Source organism: Sander lucioperca, chromosome 17 (genome assembly GCF_008315115.2).
Source record: "Sander lucioperca isolate FBNREF2018 chromosome 17, SLUC_FBN_1.2, whole genome shotgun sequence".
Lineage (NCBI taxonomy): Eukaryota > Metazoa > Chordata > Actinopteri > Perciformes > Percidae > Sander > Sander lucioperca.
The window spans coordinates 2,292,505-2,311,994 of record NC_050189.1 but is presented as its reverse complement, the minus strand read 5'-3'; the positions used below and the strand labels follow the sequence as shown (position 1 = coordinate 2,311,994).

Genomic DNA, 19,490 nt, shown 5'->3' with positions numbered 1-19,490 from the left:
TGTTGTTGCTGCTTCTGTGGTTGTTGTTGGGGCAGCTGTTGTTGTCGTTGCTGTTGATGTGGTTGTCGTTGCTGCTTCTGTGCTTGTTGTTGGAGCAGCTGTGGTTGTCGTTGCTGCAGCTGTGGTTGTAGTTGCTGCTTCTGTGGTTGTTGTTGGAGCAGCTGTGGTTGTCGTTGCTGCAGCTGTGGTTGTAGTTGCTGCTTCTGTGGTTGTTGTTGGGGCAGCTGTGGTTGACGTTGCTGCTTCTGTGGTTGCTGGGGCAACAGTGGTTGTCGTTGCTTCAGCTGTGGATGTTTTTGGAGCAGCTGTGGTTGTCGTTGCTGCTTCTGTGGTTGTTGTTGGAGCAGCTGTGGTTGTCGTTGCTGCTTCTGTGGTTGTTGTTGGAGCAGCTGTGGTTGTCGTTGCTGCAGCTGTAGTTGTCGTTGCTGCTTCTGTGGTTGTTGTTGGGGCAGCTGTGGTTGACGTTGCTGCTTCTGTGGTTGCTGGGGCAACAGTGGTTGTCGTTGCTTCAGCTGTGGATGTTTTTGGAGCAGCTGTGGTTGTCGTTGCTGCTTCTGTGGTTGTTGTTGGAGCAGCTGTGGTTGTCGTTGCTGCAGCTGTAGTTGTCGTTGCTGCTTCTGTGGTTGTTGTTGGAGCAGCTGTGGTTGTTGTTGCTGCTTCTGTGGTTGTTGTTGGGGCAGCTGTGGTTGTCGTTGCTGCAGCTGTGGTTGTTGTTAGAGCAGCTGTCGTTGTCGTTGCTGCAGCTGTAGTTGTCGTTGCTTCTTCTGTGGTTGTTGTTGGAGCAGCTGTGGTCGTCGTTGCTGCAGCTGTGGTTGTCGTTGCTGCTTCTGTGGTGGTTGTTGGGGCAGCTGTGGTTGTCGTTGCTGCTTCTGAGGTTGCTGGGGCAACAGTGGTTGTTGTTGCTTCAGCTGTGGATGTTGTTGGAGCAGCTGTGGTTGTGGTTACTGCTTCTGTGGTTGTTGTTGGAGCAGCTGTGGTTGTTGTTGCTGCTTCTGTGGTTGTTATTGGGGCAGCTGTTGTTGTCGTTGCTGTTGATGTGGTTGTCGTTGCTGCTTCTGTGGTTGTTGTTGGAGCAGCTGTGGTTGTCGTTGCTGCAGCTGTGGTTGTCGTTGCTGCTTCTGTGGTTGTCGTTGCTGCTTCTGTGGTTGTTGTTGGAGCAGCTGTGGTTGTCGTTCTTGCTTCTGTGGTTGTTGTTGGGGCAGCTGTGGATGTTGTTGGAGCTGCTGTGGTTGTCGTTGCTGCTTCTGTGGTTGCTGGGGCAACAGTGGTTGTCGTTGCTTCAGCTGTGGATGTTATTGGAGCAGCTGTGTTTGTCGTTGCTGCAATAGTAGTTGTCGTTGCTGCTTCTGTGGTTGTTGTTGGAGCAGCTGTGGTTGTTTTTGCTGCTTCTGTGGTTGTTGTTGGGGCAGCTGTGGTTGTCGTTGCTGCAGCTGTGGTTGTTGTTGGATCAGCTGTCGTTGCTGCAGCTGTAGTTGTCGTTGCTTCTTCTGTGGTTGTTGTTGGAGCAGCTGTGGTTGTCATTGCTGCAGCTGTGGTTGTCGTTGCTGCTTCTGTGGTGGTTGTTGGGGCAGCTGTGGTTGTCGTTACTGCTTCTGTGTTTGCTGGGGCAACAGTGGTTGTCGTTGCTTCAGCTGTGGATGTTGTTGGAGCAGCTGTGGTTGTCGTTGCTTCAGCTATGGTTGTTGTTGGGGCAGCTGTGGTTGTCGTTGCTGCTTCTGTGGTTGTTGTTGGGGCAGCTGTGGTTGTCGTTGTTGCTTCTGTGGTTGTTGTTAGGGCAGCTGTGGTTGTGGTTGCTGCAACTGTGGTTGTAGTTGCTGCTTCTGTGGTTGTTGTTGGGACAGCTGTGGTTGTCGTTGCTCCTTCTGTGGTTGGTGTTGGAGCAGCTGTGGTTGTCGTTGCTGCTTCTGTGGTTGTTGTTGGGGCAGCTGTGGTTGTCGTTGCTGCTTCTGTGGTTGTTGTTGGGGCAGCTGTGGTTGTCGTTGTTGCTTCTGTGGTTGTTGTTGGGGCAGCTGTGGTTGTGGTTGCTGCAGCTGTGTTTGTAGTTGCTGCTTCTGTGGTTGTTGTTGCTGCAGCTGTTGTTGTCGTTGCTGCTTCTGTGGTTGTTCTTGGGGCAGCTGTGGTTGTCGTTACTGCTTCTGTGGTTGTCGTTGCTGCTTCTGTGGTTGTTGTTGGAGCAGCTGTGGTTGTCGTTCTTGCTTCTGTGGTTGTTGTTGGGGCAGCTGTGGATGTTGTTGGAGCTGCTGTGGTTGTCGTTGTTGCTTCTGTGGTTGCTGGGGCAACAGTGGTTGTCGTTGCTTCAGCTGTGGATGTTATTGGAGCAGCTGTGTTTGTCGTTGCTGCAATAGTAGTTGTCGTTGCTGCTTCTGTGGTTGTTGTTGGAGCAGCTGTGGTTGTTTTTGCTGCTTCTGTGGTTGTTGTTGGGGCAGCTGTGGTTGTCGTTGCTGCAGCTGTGGTTGTTGTTGGAGCAGCTGTCGTTGCTGCAGCTGTAGTTGTCGTTGCTTCTTCTGTGGTTGTTGTTGGAGCAGCTGTGGTTGTCGTTGCTGCAGCTGTGGTTGTCGTTGCTGCTTCTGTGGTGGTTGTTGGGGCACCTGTGGTTGTCGTTACTGCTTCTGTGTTTGCTGGGGCAACAGTGGTTGTCGTTGCTTCAGCTGTGGATGTTGTTGGAGCAGCTGTGGTTGTCGTTGCTTCAGCTATGGTTGTTGTTGGGGCAGCTGTGGTTGTCGTTGCTGCTTCTGTGGTTGTTGTTGGGGCAGCTGTGGTTGTCGTTGTTGCTTCTGTGGTTGTTGTTAGGGCAGCTGTGGTTGTGGTTGCTGCACCTGTGGTTGTAGTTGCTGCTTCTGTGGTTGTTGTTGGGGCAGCTGTGGTTGTCGTTGCTCCTTCTGTGGTTGGTGTTGGAGCAGCTGTGGTTGTCGTTGCTGCTTCTGTGGTTGTTGTTGGGGCAGCTGTGGTTGTCGTTGCTGCTTCTGTGGTTGTTGTTGGGGCAGCTGTGGTTGTCGTTGTTGCTTCTGTGGTTGTTGTTAGGGCAGCTGTGGTTGTGGTTGCTGCACCTGTGGTTGTAGTTGCTGCTTCTGTGGTTGTTGTTGGGGCAGCTGTGGTTGTCGTTGCTCCTTCTGTGGTTGGTGTTGGAGCAGCTGTGGTTGTCGTTGCTGCTTCTGTGGTTGTTGTTGGGGCAGCTGTGGTTGTCGTTGCTGCTTCTGTGGTTGTTGTTGGGGCAGCTGTGGTTGTGGTTGCTGCAGCTGTGTTTGTAGTTGCTGCTTCTGTGGTTGTTGTTGCTGCAGCTGTGTTTGTTGTTGCTGCTTCTGTGGTTGTTGTTGGGGCAGCTGTGGTTGTAGTTGCTGCAGCTGTGGTTGTTGTTGGAGCAGCTGTCGTTGCTGCAGCTGTAGTTGTCGTTGCTTCTTCTGTGGTTGTTGTTGGAGCAGCTGTGGTTGTCGTTGCTGCAGCTGTGGTTGTCATTGGTGCTTCTGTGGTGGTTGTTGGGGCAGCTGTGGTTGTTGTTGCTGCTTCTGAGGTTGCTGGGGCAACAGTGGTTGTCGTTGCTTCAGCTGTGGATGTTGTTGGAGCAGCTGTGGTTGTCGTTGCTGCTTCTGTGGTTGATGTTGGAGCAGCTGTGGTTGTTGTTGCTACTTCTGTCGTTGTTGTTGGGGCAGCTGTGGTTGTCGTTGCTGCAGCTGTGGTTGTTGTTGGAGCAGCTGTCGTTCTCGTTGCTGCAGCTGTAGTTGTCGTTGCTTCTTCTGTGGTTGTTGTTGGAGCAGCTGTTGTCGTCGTTGCTGCAGCTGTGGTTGTCGTTGCTGCTTCTGTGGTGGTTGTTGGGGCAGCTGTGGTTGTCGTTGCTGCTTCTGTGGTGGTTGTTGGGGCAGCTGTTGTTGTCGTTGCTGTAGATGTGGTTGTCGTTGCTGCTTCTGTGGTTGTTGTGGAAGCTGTGGTTGTCGTTGCTGCTTCTGTGGTTGTTGTTTGAGCAGCTGTGGTTGTGCTTGCTGCTTCTGTGGTTGTTCTTGGGGCAGCTGTGGTTGTCGTTGCTGCTTCTGTGGTGGTTGTTGGGGCAGCTGTGGTTGTTGTTGCTGCTTCTGAGGTTGCTGGGGCAACAGTGGTTGTCGTTGCTGCTTCTGTGGTTGTTGTTGGGGCAGCTGTGGTTGTCGTTGTTGCTTCTGTGGTTGTTGTTAGGGCAGCTGTGGTTGTGGTTGCTGCACCTGTGGTTGTAGTTGCTGCTTCTGTGGTTGTTGTCGGGGCAGCTGTGGTTGTCGTTGCTCCTTCTGTGGTTGGTGTTGGAGCAGCTGTGGTTGTCGTTGCTGCTTCTGTGGTTGTTGTTGGGACAGCTGTGGTTGTCGTTGCTGCTTCTGTGGTTGTTGTTGTGGCAGCTGTGGTTGTCGTTGTTGCTTCTGTGGTTGTTGTTGGGGCAGCTGTGGTTGTGGTTGCTGCAGCTGTGTTTGTAGTTGCTGCTTCTGTGGTTGTTGTTGCTGCAGCTGTTGTTGTCGTTGCTGCTTCTGTGGTTGTTCTTGGGGCAGCTGTGGTTGTCGTTGCTGCTTCTGTGGTTGCTGGGGCAACAGTGGTTGTCGTTGCTTCAGTTGTGGATGTTATTGGAGCAGCTGTGGTTTTCGTTGCTGCTTCTGTGGTTGTTGTTGGAGCAGCTGTGTTTGTTGTTGCTGCTTCTGTGGTTGTTGTTGGGGCAGCTGTGGTTGTAGTTGCTGCAGCTGTGGTTGTTGTTGGAGCAGCTGTCGTTGCTGCAGCTGTAGTTGTCGTTGCTTCTTCTGTGGTTGTTGTTGGAGCAGCTGTGGTTGTCGTTGCTGCAGCTGTGGTTGTCATTGCTGCTTCTGTGGTGGTTGTTGGGGCAGCTGTGGTTGTTGTTGCTGCTTCTGAGGTTGCTGGGGCAACAGTGGTTGTCGTTGCTTCAGCTGTGGATGTTGTTGGAGCAGCTGTGGTTGTCGTTGCTGCTTCTGTGGTTGTTGTTGGAGCAGCTGTGGTTGTTGTTGCTACTTCTGTCGTTGTTGTTGGGGCAGCTGTGGTTGTCGTTGCTGCAGCTGTGGTTGTTGTTGGAGCAGCTGTCGTTCTCGTTGCTGCAGCTGTAGTTGTCGTTGCTTCTTCTGTGGTTGTTGTTGGAGCAGCTGTGGTCGTCGTTGCTGCAGCTGTGGTTGTCGTTGCTGCTTCTGTGGTGGTTGTTGGGGCAGCTGTGGTTGTCGTTGCTGCTTCTGTGGTGGTTGTTGGGGCAGCTGTTGTTGTCGTTGCTGTAGATGTGGTTGTCGTTGCTGCTTCTGTGGTTGTTGTGGAAGCTGTGGTTGTCGTTGCTGCTTCTGTGGTTGTTGTTGGAGCAGCTGTGGTTGTCGTTGTTGCTTCTGTGGTTGTTGTTGGGGCAGCTGTTGTTGTCGTTGCTGAAGATGTGGCTGTCGTTGCTGCTTCTGTGGTTGTTGTGGAAGCTGTGATTGTCGTTGCTGCTTCTGTGGTTGTTGTTGGAGCAGCTGTGGTTGTCGTTGCTGCTTCTGTGGTTGTTGTTGGGGCAGCTGTGGTTGTCGTTGCTGCTTCTGTGGTGGTTGTTGGGGCAGCTGTGGTTGTGGTTGCTGCAGCTGTGGTTGTCGTTGCTGCTTCTGTGGTTGTTGTTGGAGCAGCTGTGTTTGTCGTTGCTGCAGCTGTAGTTGTCGTTGCTGCTTCTGTGGTTGTTGTTGGGGCAGCTGTGGTTGTTGTTGCTGCAGCTGTGGTTGTTGTTGGAGCAGCTGTCGTTGTCGTTGCTGCAGCTGTAGTTGTCGTTGCTGCTTCTGTGGTGGTTGTTGGGGCAGCTGTTGTTGTCGTTGCTGCTTCTGAGGTTGCTGGGGCAACAGTGGTTGTTGTTGCTTCAGCTGTGGATGTTGTTGGAGCAGCTGTGGTTGTGGTTACTGCTTCTGTGGTTGTTGTTGGAGCAGCTGTGGTTGTTGTTGCTGCTTCTGTGGTTGTTGTTGGGGCAGCTGTTGTCGTTGCTGTTGATGTGGTTGTCGTTGCTGCTTCTGTGGTTGTTGTTGGGGCAGCTGTGGTTGTGGTTGCTGCAGCTGTGTTTGTAGTTGCTGCTTCTGTGGTTGTTGTTGCTGCAGCTGTTGTTGTCGTTGCTGCTTCTGTGGTTGTTGTTGGGGCAGCTGTGGTTGTCGTTGCTGCTTCTGTGGTTGCTGGGGCAACAGTGGTTGTCGTTGCTTCAGCTGTGGATGTTATTGGAGCAGCTGTGGTTGTCGTTGCTGCTTCTGTGGTTGTTGTTGGAGCAGCTGTGTTTGTTGTTGATGCTTCTGTGGTTGTTGTTGGGGCAGCTGTGGTTGTAGTTGCTGCAGCTGTGGTTGTTGTTGGAGCAGCTGTCGTTGCTGCAGCTGTAGTTGTCGTTGCTTCTTCTGTGGTTGTTGTTGGAGCAGCTGTGGTTGTCGTTGCTGCAGCTGTGGTTGTCGTTGCTGCTTCTGTGGTGGTTGTTGGGGCAGCTGTGGTTGTTGTTGCTGCTTCTGAGGTTGCTGGGGCAACAGTGGTTGTCGTTGCTTCAGCTGTGGATGTTGTTGGAGCAGCTGTGGTTGTTGTTGCTGCTTCTGTGGTTGTTGTTGGAGCAGCTGTGGTTGTTGTTGCTACTTCTTTCGTTGTTGTTGGGGCAGCTGTGGTTGTCGTTGCTGCAGCTGTGGTTGTTGTTGGAGCAGCTGTGGTTGTCGTTGTTGCTTCTGTGGTTGTTGTTGGGGCAGCTGTTGTTGTCGTTGCTGTAGATGTGGTTGTCGTTGCTGCTTCTGTGGTTGTTGTGGAAGCTGTGGTTGTCGTTGCTGCTTCTGTGGTTGTTGTTGGAGCAGCTGTGGTTGTCGTTGCTGCTTCTGTGGTTGTTGTTGGGGCAGCTGTGGTTGTCGTTGCTGCTTCTGTGGTGGTTGTTGGGGCAGCTGTGGTTGTGGTTGCTGCAGCTGTGGTTGTCGTTGCTGCTTCTGTGGTTGTTGTTGGAGCAGCTGTGTTTGTCGTTGCTGCAGCTGTAGTTGTCGTTGCTGCTTCTGTGGTTGTTGTTGGGGCAGCTGTGGTTGACGTTGCTGCTTCTGTGGTTGCTGGGGCAACAGTGGTTGTCGTTGCTTCAGCTGTGGATGTTTTTGGAGCAGCTGTGGTTGTCGTTGCAGCTTCTGTGGTTGTTGTTGGAGCAGCTGTGGTTGTTGTTGCTGCTTCTGTGGTTGTTGTGGAAGCTGTGATTGTCGTTGCTGCTTCTGTGGTTGTTGTTGGAGCAGCTGTGGTTGTCGTTGCTGCTTCTGTGGTTGTTGTTGGGGCAGCTGTGGTTGTCGTTGCTGCTTCTGTGGTGGTTGTTGGGGCAGCTGTGGTTGTGGTTGCTGCAGCTGTGGTTGTCGTTGCTGCTTCTGTGGTTGTTGTTGGAGCAGCTGTGTTTGTCGTTGCTGCAGCTGTAGTTGTCGTTGCTTCTTCTGTGGTTGTTGTTGGGGCAGCTGTGGTTGACGTTGCTGCTTCTGCGGTTGCTGGGGCAACAGTGGTTGTCGTTGCTTCAGCTGTGGATGTTTTTGGAGCAGCTGTGGTTGTCATTGCTGCTTCTGTGGTTGTTGTTGGAGCAGCTGTGGTTGTTGTTGCTGCTTCTGTGGTTGTTGTTGGGGCAGCTGTTGTCGTTGCTGTTGATGTGGTTGTCGTTGCTGCTTCTGTGGTTGTCGTTGCTGCTTCTGTGGTTGTTGTTGGAGCAGCTGTGGTTGTCGTTGTTGCTTCTGTGGTTGTTGTTGGGGCAGCTGTTGTTGTCGTTGCTGAAGATGTGGCTGTCGTTGCTGCTTCTGTGGTTGTTGTGGAAGCTGTGATTGTCGTTGCTGCTTCTGTGGTTGTTGTTGGAGCAGCTGTGGTTGTCGTTGCTGCTTCTGTGGTTGTTGTTGGGGCAGCTGTGGTTGTCGTTGCTGCTTCTGTGGTGGTTGTTGGGGCAGCTGTGGTTGTGGTTGCTGCAGCTGTGGTTGTCGTTGCTGCTTCTGTGGTTGTTGTTGGAGCAGCTGTGTTTGTCGTTGCTGCAGCTGTAGTTGTCGTTGCTGCTTCTGTGGTTGTTGTTGGGGCAGCTGTGGTTGTTGTTGCTGCAGCTGTGGTTGTTGTTGGAGCAGCTGTCGTTGTCGTTGCTGCAGCTGTAGTTGTCGTTGCTGCTTCTGTGGTGGTTGTTGGGGCAGCTGTTGTTGTCGTTGCTGCTTCTGAGGTTGCTGGGGCAACAGTGGTTGTTGTTGCTTCAGCTGTGGATGTTGTTGGAGCAGCTGTGGTTGTGGTTACTGCTTCTGTGGTTGTTGTTGGAGCAGCTGTGGTTGTTGTTGCTGCTTCTGTGGTTGTTGTTGGGGCAGCTGTTGTCGTTGCTGTTGATGTGGTTGTCGTTGCTGCTTCTGTGGTTGTTGTTGGGGCAGCTGTGGTTGTGGTTGCTGCAGCTGTGTTTGTAGTTGCTGCTTCTGTGGTTGTTGTTGCTGCAGCTGTTGTTGTCGTTGCTGCTTCTGTGGTTGTTGTTGGGGCAGCTGTGGTTGTCGTTGCTGCTTCTGTGGTTGCTGGGGCAACAGTGGTTGTCGTTGCTTCAGCTGTGGATGTTATTGGAGCAGCTGTGGTTGTCGTTGCTGCTTCTGTGGTTGTTGTTGGAGCAGCTGTGTTTGTTGTTGATGCTTCTGTGGTTGTTGTTGGGGCAGCTGTGGTTGTAGTTGCTGCAGCTGTGGTTGTTGTTGGAGCAGCTGTCGTTGCTGCAGCTGTAGTTGTCGTTGCTTCTTCTGTGGTTGTTGTTGGAGCAGCTGTGGTTGTCGTTGCTGCAGCTGTGGTTGTCGTTGCTGCTTCTGTGGTGGTTGTTGGGGCAGCTGTGGTTGTTGTTGCTGCTTCTGAGGTTGCTGGGGCAACAGTGGTTGTCGTTGCTTCAGCTGTGGATGTTGTTGGAGCAGCTGTGGTTGTTGTTGCTGCTTCTGTGGTTGTTGTTGGAGCAGCTGTGGTTGTTGTTGCTACTTCTTTCGTTGTTGTTGGGGCAGCTGTGGTTGTCGTTGCTGCAGCTGTGGTTGTTGTTGGAGCAGCTGTGGTTGTCGTTGTTGCTTCTGTGGTTGTTGTTGGGGCAGCTGTTGTTGTCGTTGCTGTAGATGTGGTTGTCGTTGCTGCTTCTGTGGTTGTTGTGGAAGCTGTGGTTGTCGTTGCTGCTTCTGTGGTTGTTGTTGGAGCAGCTGTGGTTGTCGTTGCTGCTTCTGTGGTTGTTGTTGGGGCAGCTGTGGTTGTCGTTGCTGCTTCTGTGGTGGTTGTTGGGGCAGCTGTGGTTGTGGTTGCTGCAGCTGTGGTTGTCGTTGCTGCTTCTGTGGTTGTTGTTGGAGCAGCTGTGTTTGTCGTTGCTGCAGCTGTAGTTGTCGTTGCTGCTTCTGTGGTTGTTGTTGGGGCAGCTGTGGTTGACGTTGCTGCTTCTGTGGTTGCTGGGGCAACAGTGGTTGTCGTTGCTTCAGCTGTGGATGTTTTTGGAGCAGCTGTGGTTGTCGTTGCAGCTTCTGTGGTTGTTGTTGGAGCAGCTGTGGTTGTTGTTGCTGCTTCTGTGGTTGTTGTGGAAGCTGTGATTGTCGTTGCTGCTTCTGTGGTTGTTGTTGGAGCAGCTGTGGTTGTCGTTGCTGCTTCTGTGGTTGTTGTTGGGGCAGCTGTGGTTGTCGTTGCTGCTTCTGTGGTGGTTGTTGGGGCAGCTGTGGTTGTGGTTGCTGCAGCTGTGGTTGTCGTTGCTGCTTCTGTGGTTGTTGTTGGAGCAGCTGTGTTTGTCGTTGCTGCAGCTGTAGTTGTCGTTGCTTCTTCTGTGGTTGTTGTTGGGGCAGCTGTGGTTGACGTTGCTGCTTCTGCGGTTGCTGGGGCAACAGTGGTTGTCGTTGCTTCAGCTGTGGATGTTTTTGGAGCAGCTGTGGTTGTCATTGCTGCTTCTGTGGTTGTTGTTGGAGCAGCTGTGGTTGTTGTTGCTGCTTCTGTGGTTGTTGTTGGGGCAGCTGTTGTCGTTGCTGTTGATGTGGTTGTCGTTGCTGCTTCTGTGGTTGTTGTTGGGGCAGCTGTGGTTGTGGTTGCTGCAGCTGTGTTTGTAGTTGCTGCTTCTGTGGTTGTTGTTGCTGCAGCTGTTGTTGTCGTTGCTGCTTCTGTGGTTGTTGTTGGGGCAGCTGTGGTTGTCGTTGCTGCTTCTGTGGTTGCTGGGGCAACAGTGTTTGTCGTTGCTTCAGCTGTGGATGTTATTGGAGCAGCTGTGGTTGTCGTTGCTGCTTCTGTGGTTGTTGTTGGAGCAGCTGTGTTTGTTGTTGATGCTTCTGTGGTTGTTGTTGGGGCAGCTGTGGTTGTAGTTGCTGCAGCTGTGGTTGTTGTTGGAGCAGCTGTCGTTGCTGCAGCTGTAGTTGTCGTTGCTTCTTCTGTGGTTGTTGTTGGAGCAGCTGTGGTTGTCGTTGCTGCTTCTGTGGTGGTTGTTGGGGCAGCTGTGGTTGTTGTTGCTGCTTCTGAGGTTGCTGGGGCAACAGTGGTTGTCGTTGCTTCAGCTGTGGATGTTGTTGGAGCAGCTGTGGTTGTCGTTGCTGCTTCTGTGGTTGTTGTTGGAGCAGCTGTGGTTGTTGTTGCTACTTCTGTCGTTGTTGTTGGGGCAGCTGTGGTTGTCATTGCTGCAGCTGTGGTTGTTGTTGGAGCAGCTGTGGTTGTCGTTGTTGCTTCTGTGGTTGTTGTTGGGGCAGCTGTTGTTGTCGTTGCTGTAAATGTGGTTGTCGTTGCTGCTTCTGTGGTTGTTGTGGAAGCTGTGGTTGTCGTTGCTGCTTCTGTGGTTGTTGTTGGAGCAGCTGTGGTTGTCGTTGCTGCTTCTGTGGTTGTTGTTGGGGCAGCTGTGGTTGTCGTTGCTGCTTCTGTGGTGGTTGTTGGGGCAGCTGTGGTTGTGGTTGCTGCAGCTGTGGTTGTCGTTGCTGCTTCTGTGGTTGTTGTTGGAGCAGCTGTGTTTGTCGTTGCTGCAGCTGTAGTTGTCGTTGCTGCTTCTGTGGTTGTTGTTGGGGCAGCTGTGGTTGACGTTGCTGCTTCTGTGGTTGCTGGGGCAACAGTGGTTGTCGTTACTTCAGCTGTGGATGTTTTTGGAGCAGCTGTGGTTGTCGTTGCAGCTTCTGTGGTTGTTGTTGGAGCAGCTGTGGTTGTTGTTGCTGCTTCTGTGGTTGTTGTTGGGGCAGCTGTGGTTGTCGTTGCTGCAGCTGTAGTTGTCGTTGCTTCTTCTGTGGTTGTTGTTGGAGCAGCTGTGGTCGTCGTTGCTGCAGCTGTGGTTGTCGTTGCTGCTTCTGTGGTGGTTGTTGGGGCAGCTGTCGTTGTCGTTGCTGCAGCTGTAGTTGTCGTTGCTTCTTCTGTGGTTGTTGTTGGAGCAGCTGTGGTCGTCGTTGCTGCAGCTGTGGTTGTCGTTGCTGCTTCTGTGGTGGTTGTTGGGGCAGCTGTGGTTGTCGTTGCTGCTTCTGAGGTTGCTGGGGCAACAGTGGTTGTTGTTCCTTCAGCTGTGGATGTTGTTGGAGCAGCTGTGGTTGTGGTTACTGCTTCTGTGGTTGTTGTTGGAGCAGCTGTGGTTGTTGTTGCTGCTTCTGTGGTTGTTGTTGGGGCAGCTGTTGTTGTCGTTGCTGTTGATGTGGTTGTCGTTGCTGCTTCTGTGGTTGTTGTTGGAGCAGCTGTTGTTGTCGTTGCTGCAGCTGTGGTTGTAGTTGCTGCTTCTGTGGTTGTTGTTGGAGCAGCTGTGGTTGTCGTTGCGGCAGCTGTGGTTGTAGTTGCTGCTTCTGTGGTTGTTGTTGGGGCAGCTGTGGTTGACGTTGCTGCTTCTGTGGTTGCTGGGGCAACAGTGGTTGTCGTTGCTTCAGCTGTGGATGTTTTTGGAGCAGCTGTGGTTGTCGTTGCTGCTTCTGTGGTTGTTGTTGGAGCAGCTGTGGTTGTCGTTGCTGCTTCTGTGGTTGTTGTTGGAGCAGCTGTGGTTGTCGTTGCTGCAGCTGTAGTTGTCGTTGCTGCTTCTGTGGTTGTTGTTGGAGCAGCTGTGGTTGTTGTTGCTGCTTCTGTGGTTGTTGTTGGGGCAGCTGTGGTTGTCGTTGCTGCAGCTGTGGTTGTTGTTGGAGCAGCTGTCGTTGTCGTTGCTGCAGCTGTAGTTGTTGTTGCTTCTTCTGTGGTTGTTGTTGGAGCAGCTGTGGTCGTCGTTGCTGCAGCTGTGGTTGTCGTTGCTGCTTCTGTGGTGGTTGTTGGGGCAGCTGTGGTTGTCGTTGCTGCTTCTGTGGTGGTTGTTGGGGCAGCTGTGGTTGTCGTTGCTGCTTCTGAGGTTGCTGGGGCAACAGTGGTTGTTGTTGCTTCAGCTGTGGATGTTGTTGGAGCAGCTGTGGTTGTTGTTGCTGCTTCTGTGGTTGTTGTTGGGGCAACTGTTGTTGTCGTTGCTGTTGATGTGGTTGTCGTTGCTGCTTCTGTGGTTGTTGTTGGGGCAGCTGTGGTTGACGTTGCTGCTTCTGTGGTTGTTGTTGGAGCAGCTGTGGTTGTCGTTGCTGCAGCTGTGGTTGTAGTTGCTGCTTCTGTGGTTGTTGTTGGGGCAGCTGTGGTTGACGTTGCTGCTTCTGTGGTTGCTGGGGCAACAGTGGTTGTCGTTGCTTCAGCTGTGTATGTTGTTGGAGCAGCTGTGGTTGCCGTTGCTGCAGCTGTGGTTGTCGTTGCTGCTTCTGTGGTTGTTGTTGGGGCAGCTGTGGTTGTCGTTGCTGCTTCTGTGGTGGTTGTTGGGGCAGCTGTGGTTGTGGTTGCTGCAGCTGTGGTTGTCGTTGCTGCTTCTGTGGTTGTCGTTGCTGCTTCTGTGGTTGTTGTTGGAGCAGCTGTGGTTGTCGTTGTTGCTTCTGTGGTTGTTGTTGGGGCAGCTGTGGATGTTGTTGGAGCTGCTGTGGTTGTCGTTGCTGCTTCTGTGGTTGCTGGGGCAACAGTGGTTGTCGTTGCTTCAGCTGTGGATGTTGTTGGAGCAGCTGTGGTCGTCGTTGCTGCAGCTGTGGTTGTCGTTGCTGCTTCTGTGGTGGTTGTTGGGGCAGCTGTGGTTGTCGTTGCTGCTTCTGTGGTGGTTGTTGGGGCAGCTGTTGTTGTCGTTGCTGTAGATGTGGTTGTCGTTGCTGCTTCTGTGGTTGTTGTGGAAGCTGTGGTTGTCGTTGCTGCTTCTGTGGTTGTTGTTGGAGCAGCTGTGGTTGTCGTTGTTGCTTCTGTGGTTGTTGTTGGGGCAGCTGTTGTTGTCGTTGCTGTAGATGTGGCTGTCGTTGCTGCTTCTGTGGTTGTTGTGGAAGCTGTGGTTGTCGTTGCTGCTTCTGTGGTTGTTGTTGGAGCAGCTGTGGTTGTCGTTGCTGCTTCTGTGGTTGTTGTTGGAGCAGCTGTGTTTGTCGTTGCTGCAGCTGTGGTTGTAGTTGCTGCTTCTGTGGTTGTTGTTGGGGCAGCTGTGGTTGACGTTGCTGCTTCTGTGTTTGCTGGGGCAACAGTGGTTGTCGTTGCTTCAGCTGTGGATGTTGTTGGAGCAGCTGTGGTTGCCGTTGCTGCAGCTGTGGTTGTCGTTGCTGCTTCTGTGGTTGTTGTTGGGGCAGCTGTGGTTGTCGTTGCTGCTTCTGTGGTGGTTGTTGGGGCAGCTGTGGTTGTGGTTGCTGCAGCTGTGGTTGTCGTTGCTGCTTCTGTGGTTGTCGTTGCTGCTTCTGTGGTTGTTGTTGGAGCAGCTGTGGTTGTCGTTGTTGCTTCTGTGGTTGTTGTTGGGGCAGCTGTGGATGTTGTTGGAGCTGCTGTGGTTGTCGTTGCTGCTTCTGTGGTTGCTGGGGCAACAGTGGTTGTCGTTGCTTCAGCTGTGGATGTCATTGGAGCAGCTGTGTTTGTCGTTGCTGCAACTGTAGTTGTCGTTGCTGCTTCTGTGGTTGTTGTTGGAGCAGCTGTGGTTGTTGTTGCTGCTTCTGTGGTTGTTTTTGGGGCAGCTGTGGTTGTTGTTGGAGCAGCTGTCGTTGCTGCAGCTGTAGTTGTCGTTGCTTCTTCTGTGGTTGTTGTTGGAGCAGCTGTGGTTGTCGTTGCTGCAGCTGTGGTTGTCGTTGCTGCTTCTGTGGTGGTTGTTGGGGCAGCTGTGGTTGTCGTTACTGCTTCTGTGTTTGCTGGGGCAACAGTGGTTGTCGTTGCTTCAGCTGTGGATGTTGTTGGAGCAGCTGTGGTTGTCGTTGCTTCAGCTATGGTTGTTGTTGGGGCAGCTGTGGTTGTCGTTGCTGCTTCTGTGGTTGTTGTTGGGGCAGCTGTGGTTGTCGTTGTTGCTTCTGTGGTTGTTGTTGGAGCAGCTGTGTTTGTTGTTGCTGCTTCTGTGGTTGTTGTTGGGGCAGCTGTGGTTTTAGTTGGTGCAGCTGTGGTTGTTGTTGGAGCAGGTGTCGTTGCTGCAGCTGTAGTTGTCGTTGCTTCTTCTGTGGTTGTTGTTGGAGCAGCTGTGGTTGTCGTTGCTGCAGCTGTGGTTGTCATTGCTGCTTCTGTGGTGGTTCTTGGGGCAGCTGTGGTTGTTGTTGCTGCTTCTGAGGTTGCTGGGGCAACAGTGGTTGTCGTTGCTTCAGCTGTGGATGTTGTTGGAGCAGCTGTGGTCGTCGTTGCTGCAGCTGTGGTTGTCGTTGCTGCTTCTGTGGTGGTTGTTGGGGCAGCTGTGGTTGTCGTTGCTGCTTCTGTGGTGGTTGTTGGGGCAGCTGTTGTTGTCGTCGCTGTAGATGTGGTTGTCGTTGCTGCTTCTGTGGTTGTTGTGGAAGCTGTGGTTGTCGTTGCTGCTTCTGTGGTTGTTGTTGGAGCAGCTGTGGTTGTCGTTGTTGCTTCTGTGGTTGTTGTTGGGGCAGCTGTTGTTGTCGTTGCTGTAGATGTGGCTGTCGTTGCTGCTTCTGTGGTTGTTGTGGAAGCTGTGGTTGTCGTTGCTGCTTCTGTGGTTGTTGTTGGAGCAGCTGTGGTTGTCGTTGCTGCTTCTGCGGTTGCTAGGGCAACAGTGGTTGTCGTTGCTTCAGCTGTGGATGTTTTTGGAGCAGCTGTGGTTGTCGTTGCTGCTTCTGTGGTTGTTGTTGGAGCAGCTGTGGTTGTTGTTGCTGCTTCTGTGGTTGTTGTTGGGGCAGCTGTGGTTGTTGTTGCTGTAGCTGTGGTTGTTGTTGGAGCAGCTGTCGTTGTCGTTGCTGCAGCTGTAGTTGTCGTTGCTGCTTCTGTGGTGGTTGTTGGGGCAGCTGTTGTTGTCGTTGCTGCTTCTGAGGTTGCTGGGGCAACAGTGGTTGTTGTTGCTTCAGCTGTGGATGTTGTTGGAGCAGCTGTGGTTGTGGTTACTGCTTCTGTGGTTGTTGTTGGAGCAGCTGTGGTTGTTGTTGCTGCTTCTGTGGTTGTTGTTGGGGCAGCTGTTGTTGTCGTTGCTGTTGATGTGGTTGTCGTTGCTGCTTCTGTGGTTGTTGTTGGAGCAGCTGTGGTTGTCGTTGCTGCTGCTGTGGTTGTAGTTGCTGCTTCTGTGGTTGTTGTTGGAGAAGCTGTGGTTGTCGTTGCTGCAGCTGTGGTTGTCGTTGCTGCTTCTGTGGTTGTTGTTGGGGCAGCTGTGGTTGTCGTTGCTGCTTCTGTGGTGGTTGTTGGGGCAGCTGTGGTTGTGGTTGCTGCAGCTGTGGTTGTCGTTGCTGCTTCTGTGGTTGTTGTTGGAGCAGCTGTGTTTGTCGTTGCTGCAGCTGTAGTTGTCGTTGCTGCTTCTGTGGTTGTTGTTGGGGCAGCTGTGGTTGACGTTGCTGCTTCTGTGGTTGCTGGGGCAACACTGGTTGTCGTTGCTTCAGCTGTGGATGTTTTTGGAGCAGCTGTGGTTGTCGTTGCTGCTTCTGTGGTTGTTGTTGGAGCAGCTGTGGTTGTCGTTGCTGCAGCTGTAGTTGTCGTTGCTGCTTCTGTGGTTGTTGTTGGAGCAGCTGTGGTTGTTGTTGCTGCTTCTGTGGTTGTTGTTGGGGCAGCTGTGGTTGTCGTTGCTGCAGCTGTGGTTGTTGTTGGAGCAGCTGTCGTTGTCGTTGCTGCAGCTGTAGTTGTAGTTGCTTCTTCTGTGGTTGTTGTTGGAGCAGCTGTGGTCGTCGTTGCTGCTTCTGTGGTTGTCGTTGCTGCTTCTGTGGTTGTTGTTGGAGCAGCTGTGGTTGTCGTTGCTTCTGTGGTTGTTGTTGGGGCAGCTGTGGATGTTGTTGGAGCTGCTGTGGTTGTCGTTGCTGCTTCTGTGGTTGCTGGGGCAACAGTGGTTGTCGTTGCTTCAGCTGTGCATGTTATTGGAGCAGCTGTGTTTGTCGTTGCTGCAACTGTAGTTGTCGTTGCTGCTTCTGTGGTTGTTGTTGGAGCAGCTGTTGTTGTTGTTGCTGCTTCTGTGGTTGTTGTTGGGGCAGCTGTGGTTGTCGTTGGAGCAGCTGTCGTTGCTGCAGCTGTAGTTGTCGTTGCTTCTTCTGTGGTTGTTGTTGGAGCAGCTGTGGTTGTCGTTGCTGCAGCTGTGGTTGTCGTTGCTGCTTCTGTGGTGGTTGTTGGGGCAGCTGTGGTTGTCGTTACTGCTTCTGTGTTTGCTGGGGCAACAGTGGTTGTCGTTGCTTCAGCTGTGGATGTTGTTGGGGCAGCTGTGGTTGTCGTTGCTGCTTCTGTGGTTGTTGTTGGGGCAGCTGTGGTTGTCGTTGTTGCTTCTGTGGTTGTTGTTAGAGCAGCTTTGTTTGTTGTTGCTGCTTCTGTGGTTGTTGTTGGGGCAGCTGTGGTTGTAGTTGCTGCAGCTGTGGTTGTTGTTGGAGCAGCTGTCGTTGCTGCAGCTGTAGTTGTCGTTGCTTCTTCTGTGGTTGTTGTTGGAGCAGCTGTGGTTGTCGTTGCTGCAGCTGTGGTTGTCATTGCTGCTTCTGTGGTGGTTGTTGGGGCAGCTGTGGTTGTTGTTGCTGCTTCTGAGGTTGCTGGGGCAACAGTGGTTGTCGTTGCTTCAGCTGTGGATGTTGTTGGAGCAGCTGTGGTCGTCGTTGCTGCAGCTGTGGTTGTCGTTGCTGCTTCTGTGGTGGTTGTTGGGGCAGCTGTGGTTGTCGTTGCTGCTTCTGTGGTGGTTGTTGGGGCAGCTGTTGTTGTCGTTGCTGTAGATGTGGTTGTTGTTGCTGCTTCTGTGGTTGTTGTGGAAGCTGTGGTTGTCGTTGCTGCTTCTGTGGTTGTTGTTGGAGCAGCTGTGGTTGTCGTTGTTGCTTCTGTGGTTGTTGTTGGGGCAGCTGTTGTTGTCGTTGCTGTAGATGTGGCTGTCGTTGCTGCTTCTGTGGTTGTTGTGGAAGCTGTGGTTGTCGTTGCTGCTTCTGTGGTTGTTGTTGGAGCAGCTGTGGTTGTCGTTGCTGCTTCTGTGGTTGTTGTTGGGGCAGCTGTGGTTGTCGTTGCTGCTTCTGTGGTGGTTGTTGGGGCAGCTGTGGTTGTGGTTGCTGCAGCTGTGGTTGTCGTTGCTGCTTCTGTGGTTGTTGTTGGAGCAGCTGTGGTTGTCGTTGCTGCTTCTGTGGTTGTTGTTGGAGCAGCTGTGTTTGTCGTTGCTGCAGCTGTAGTTGTCGTTGCTGCTTCTGTGGTTGTTGTTGGGGCAGCTGTGGTTGACGGTGCTGCTTCTGCGGTTGCTAGGGCAACAGTGGTTGTCGTTGCTTCAGCTGTGGATGTTTTTGGAGCAGCTGTGGTTGTCGTTGCTGCTTCTGTGGTTGTTGTTGGAGCAGCTGTGGTTGTTGTTGCTGCTTCTGTGGTTGTTGTTGGGGCAGCTGTGGTTGTTGTTGCTGTAGCTGTGGTTGTTGTTGGAGCAGCTGTCGTTGTCGTTGCTGCAGCTGTAGTTGTCGTTGCTGCTTCTGTGGTGGTTGTTGGGGCAGCTGTTGTTGTCGTTGCTGCTTCTGAGGTTGCTGGGGCAACAGTGGTTGTTGTTGCTTCAGCTGTGGATGTTGTTGGAGCAGCTGTGGTTGTGGTTACTGCTTCTGTGGTTGTTGTTGGAGCAGCTGTGGTTGTTGTTGCTGCTTCTGTGGTTGTTGTTGGGGCAGCTGTTGTTGTCGTTGCTGTTGATGTGGTTGTCGTTGCTGCTTCTGTGGTTGTTGTTGGAGCAGATGTGGTTGTCGTTGCTGCAGCTGTGGTTGTAGTTGCTGCTTCTGTGGTTGTTGTTGGAGAAGCTGTGGTTGTCGTTGCTGCAGCTGTGGTTGTCGTTGCTGCTTCTGTGGTTGTTGTTGGGGCAGCTGTGGTTGTCGTTGCTGCTTCTGTGGTGGTTGTTGGGGCAGCTGTGGTTGTGGTTGCTGCAGCTGTGGTTGTCGTTGCTGCTTCTGTGGTTGTTATTGGAGCAGCTGTGTTTGTCGTTGCTGCAGCTGTAGTTGTCGTTGCTGCTTCTGTGGTTGTTGTTGGGGCAGCTGTGGTTGACGTTGCTGCTTCTGTGGTTGTTGTTGGGGCAGCTGTGGTTGTCGTTGCTGCAGCTGTGGTTGTTGTTGGAGCAGCTGTCGTTGTCGTTGCTGCAGCTGTAGTTGTAGTTGCTTCTTCTGTGGTTGTTTTTGGAGCAGCTGTGGTCGTCGTTGCTGCAGCTGTGGTTGTCGTTGCTGCTTCTGTGGTGGTTGTTGGGGCAGCTGTGGTTGTCGTTGCTGCTTCTGAGGTTGCTGGGGCAACAGTGGTTGTTGTTGCTTCAGCTGTGGATGTTGTTGGAGCAGCTGTGGTTGTGGTTACTGCTTCTGTGGTTGTTGTTGGAGGATCTGTGGTTGTTGTTGCTGCTTCTGTGGTTGTTGTTGGGGCAGCTGTTGTTGTCGTTGCTGCTTCTGTCGTTGTTGTTGGAGCAGCTGTGGTTGTCGTTGCTGCAGCTGTGGTTGTCGTTGCTGCTTCTGTGGTTGTTGTTGGGGCAGCTGTGGTTGTCGTTGCTGCTTCTGTGGTGGTTGTTGGGGCAGCTGTGGTTGTGGTTGCTGCAGCTGTGGTTGTCGTTGCTGCTTCTGTGGTTGTCGTTGCTGCTTCTGTGGTTGTTGTTGGAGCAGCTGTGGTTGTCGTTGTTTCTTCTGTGGTTGTTTTTGGGGCAGCTGTGGATGTTGTTGGAGCTGCTGTGGTTGTCGTTGCTGCTTCTGTGGTTGCTGGGGCAACAGTGGTTGTCATTGCTTCAGCTGTGGATGTTATTGGAGCAGCTGTGTTTGTCGTTGCTGCAGCTGTAGTTGTCGTTGCTGCTTCTGTGGTTGTTGTTGGGGCAGCTGTGATTGACGTTGCTTCAGCTGTGGATGTTGTTGGAGCAGCTGTGGTTGTCGTTGCTGCTTCTGTGGTTGTTGTTGGAGCAGCTGTGGTTGTTGTTGCTGCTTCTGTGGTTGTTGTTTGGGCAGCTGTGGTTGTCATTGCTGCAGCTGTGGTTGTTGTTGGAACAGCTGTCGTTGTCGTTGCTGCAGCTGTAGTTGTCGTTGCGTCTTCTGTGGTTGTTGTGGAAGCTGTGGTTGTCGTTGCTGCTTCTGTGGTTGTTGTGGAAGCTGTGGTTGTTGTTGGAGCAGCTGTGGTTGTCGTTGTTGCTTCTGTGGTTGTTGTTGGGGCAGCTGTGGATGTTGTTGGAGCTGCTGTGGTTGTCGTTGCTGCTTCTGTGGTTGCTGGGGCAACAGTGGTTGTCATTGCTTCAG

The 19,490-nt window shown here is 52.7% G+C and overlaps 2 protein-coding genes across 2 annotated transcripts; both read right to left on the bottom strand.

Annotated features, from left to right (window-relative positions):
- Positions 1-4,695: 4,695 nt before the first annotated feature.
- On the bottom strand, positions 4,696-6,699 carry LOC118493650 (mucin-5AC-like; the record flags this gene model as incomplete). Its single annotated transcript, XM_035994233.1, has 3 exons — positions 4,696-5,211; positions 5,668-6,370; positions 6,491-6,699. Coding segments are annotated over 3 exons (1,428 nt in total), but the record flags the coding sequence as incomplete, so codon positions are not given.
- A 3,741-nt stretch (positions 6,700-10,440) lies between these two features.
- On the bottom strand, positions 10,441-13,620 carry LOC118493649 (mucin-5AC-like; the record flags this gene model as incomplete). Its single annotated transcript, XM_035994232.1, has 3 exons — positions 10,441-10,935; positions 12,730-13,045; positions 13,160-13,620. Coding segments are annotated over 3 exons (1,272 nt in total), but the record flags the coding sequence as incomplete, so codon positions are not given.
- Between the last annotated feature and the right edge of the window lie 5,870 nt (positions 13,621-19,490).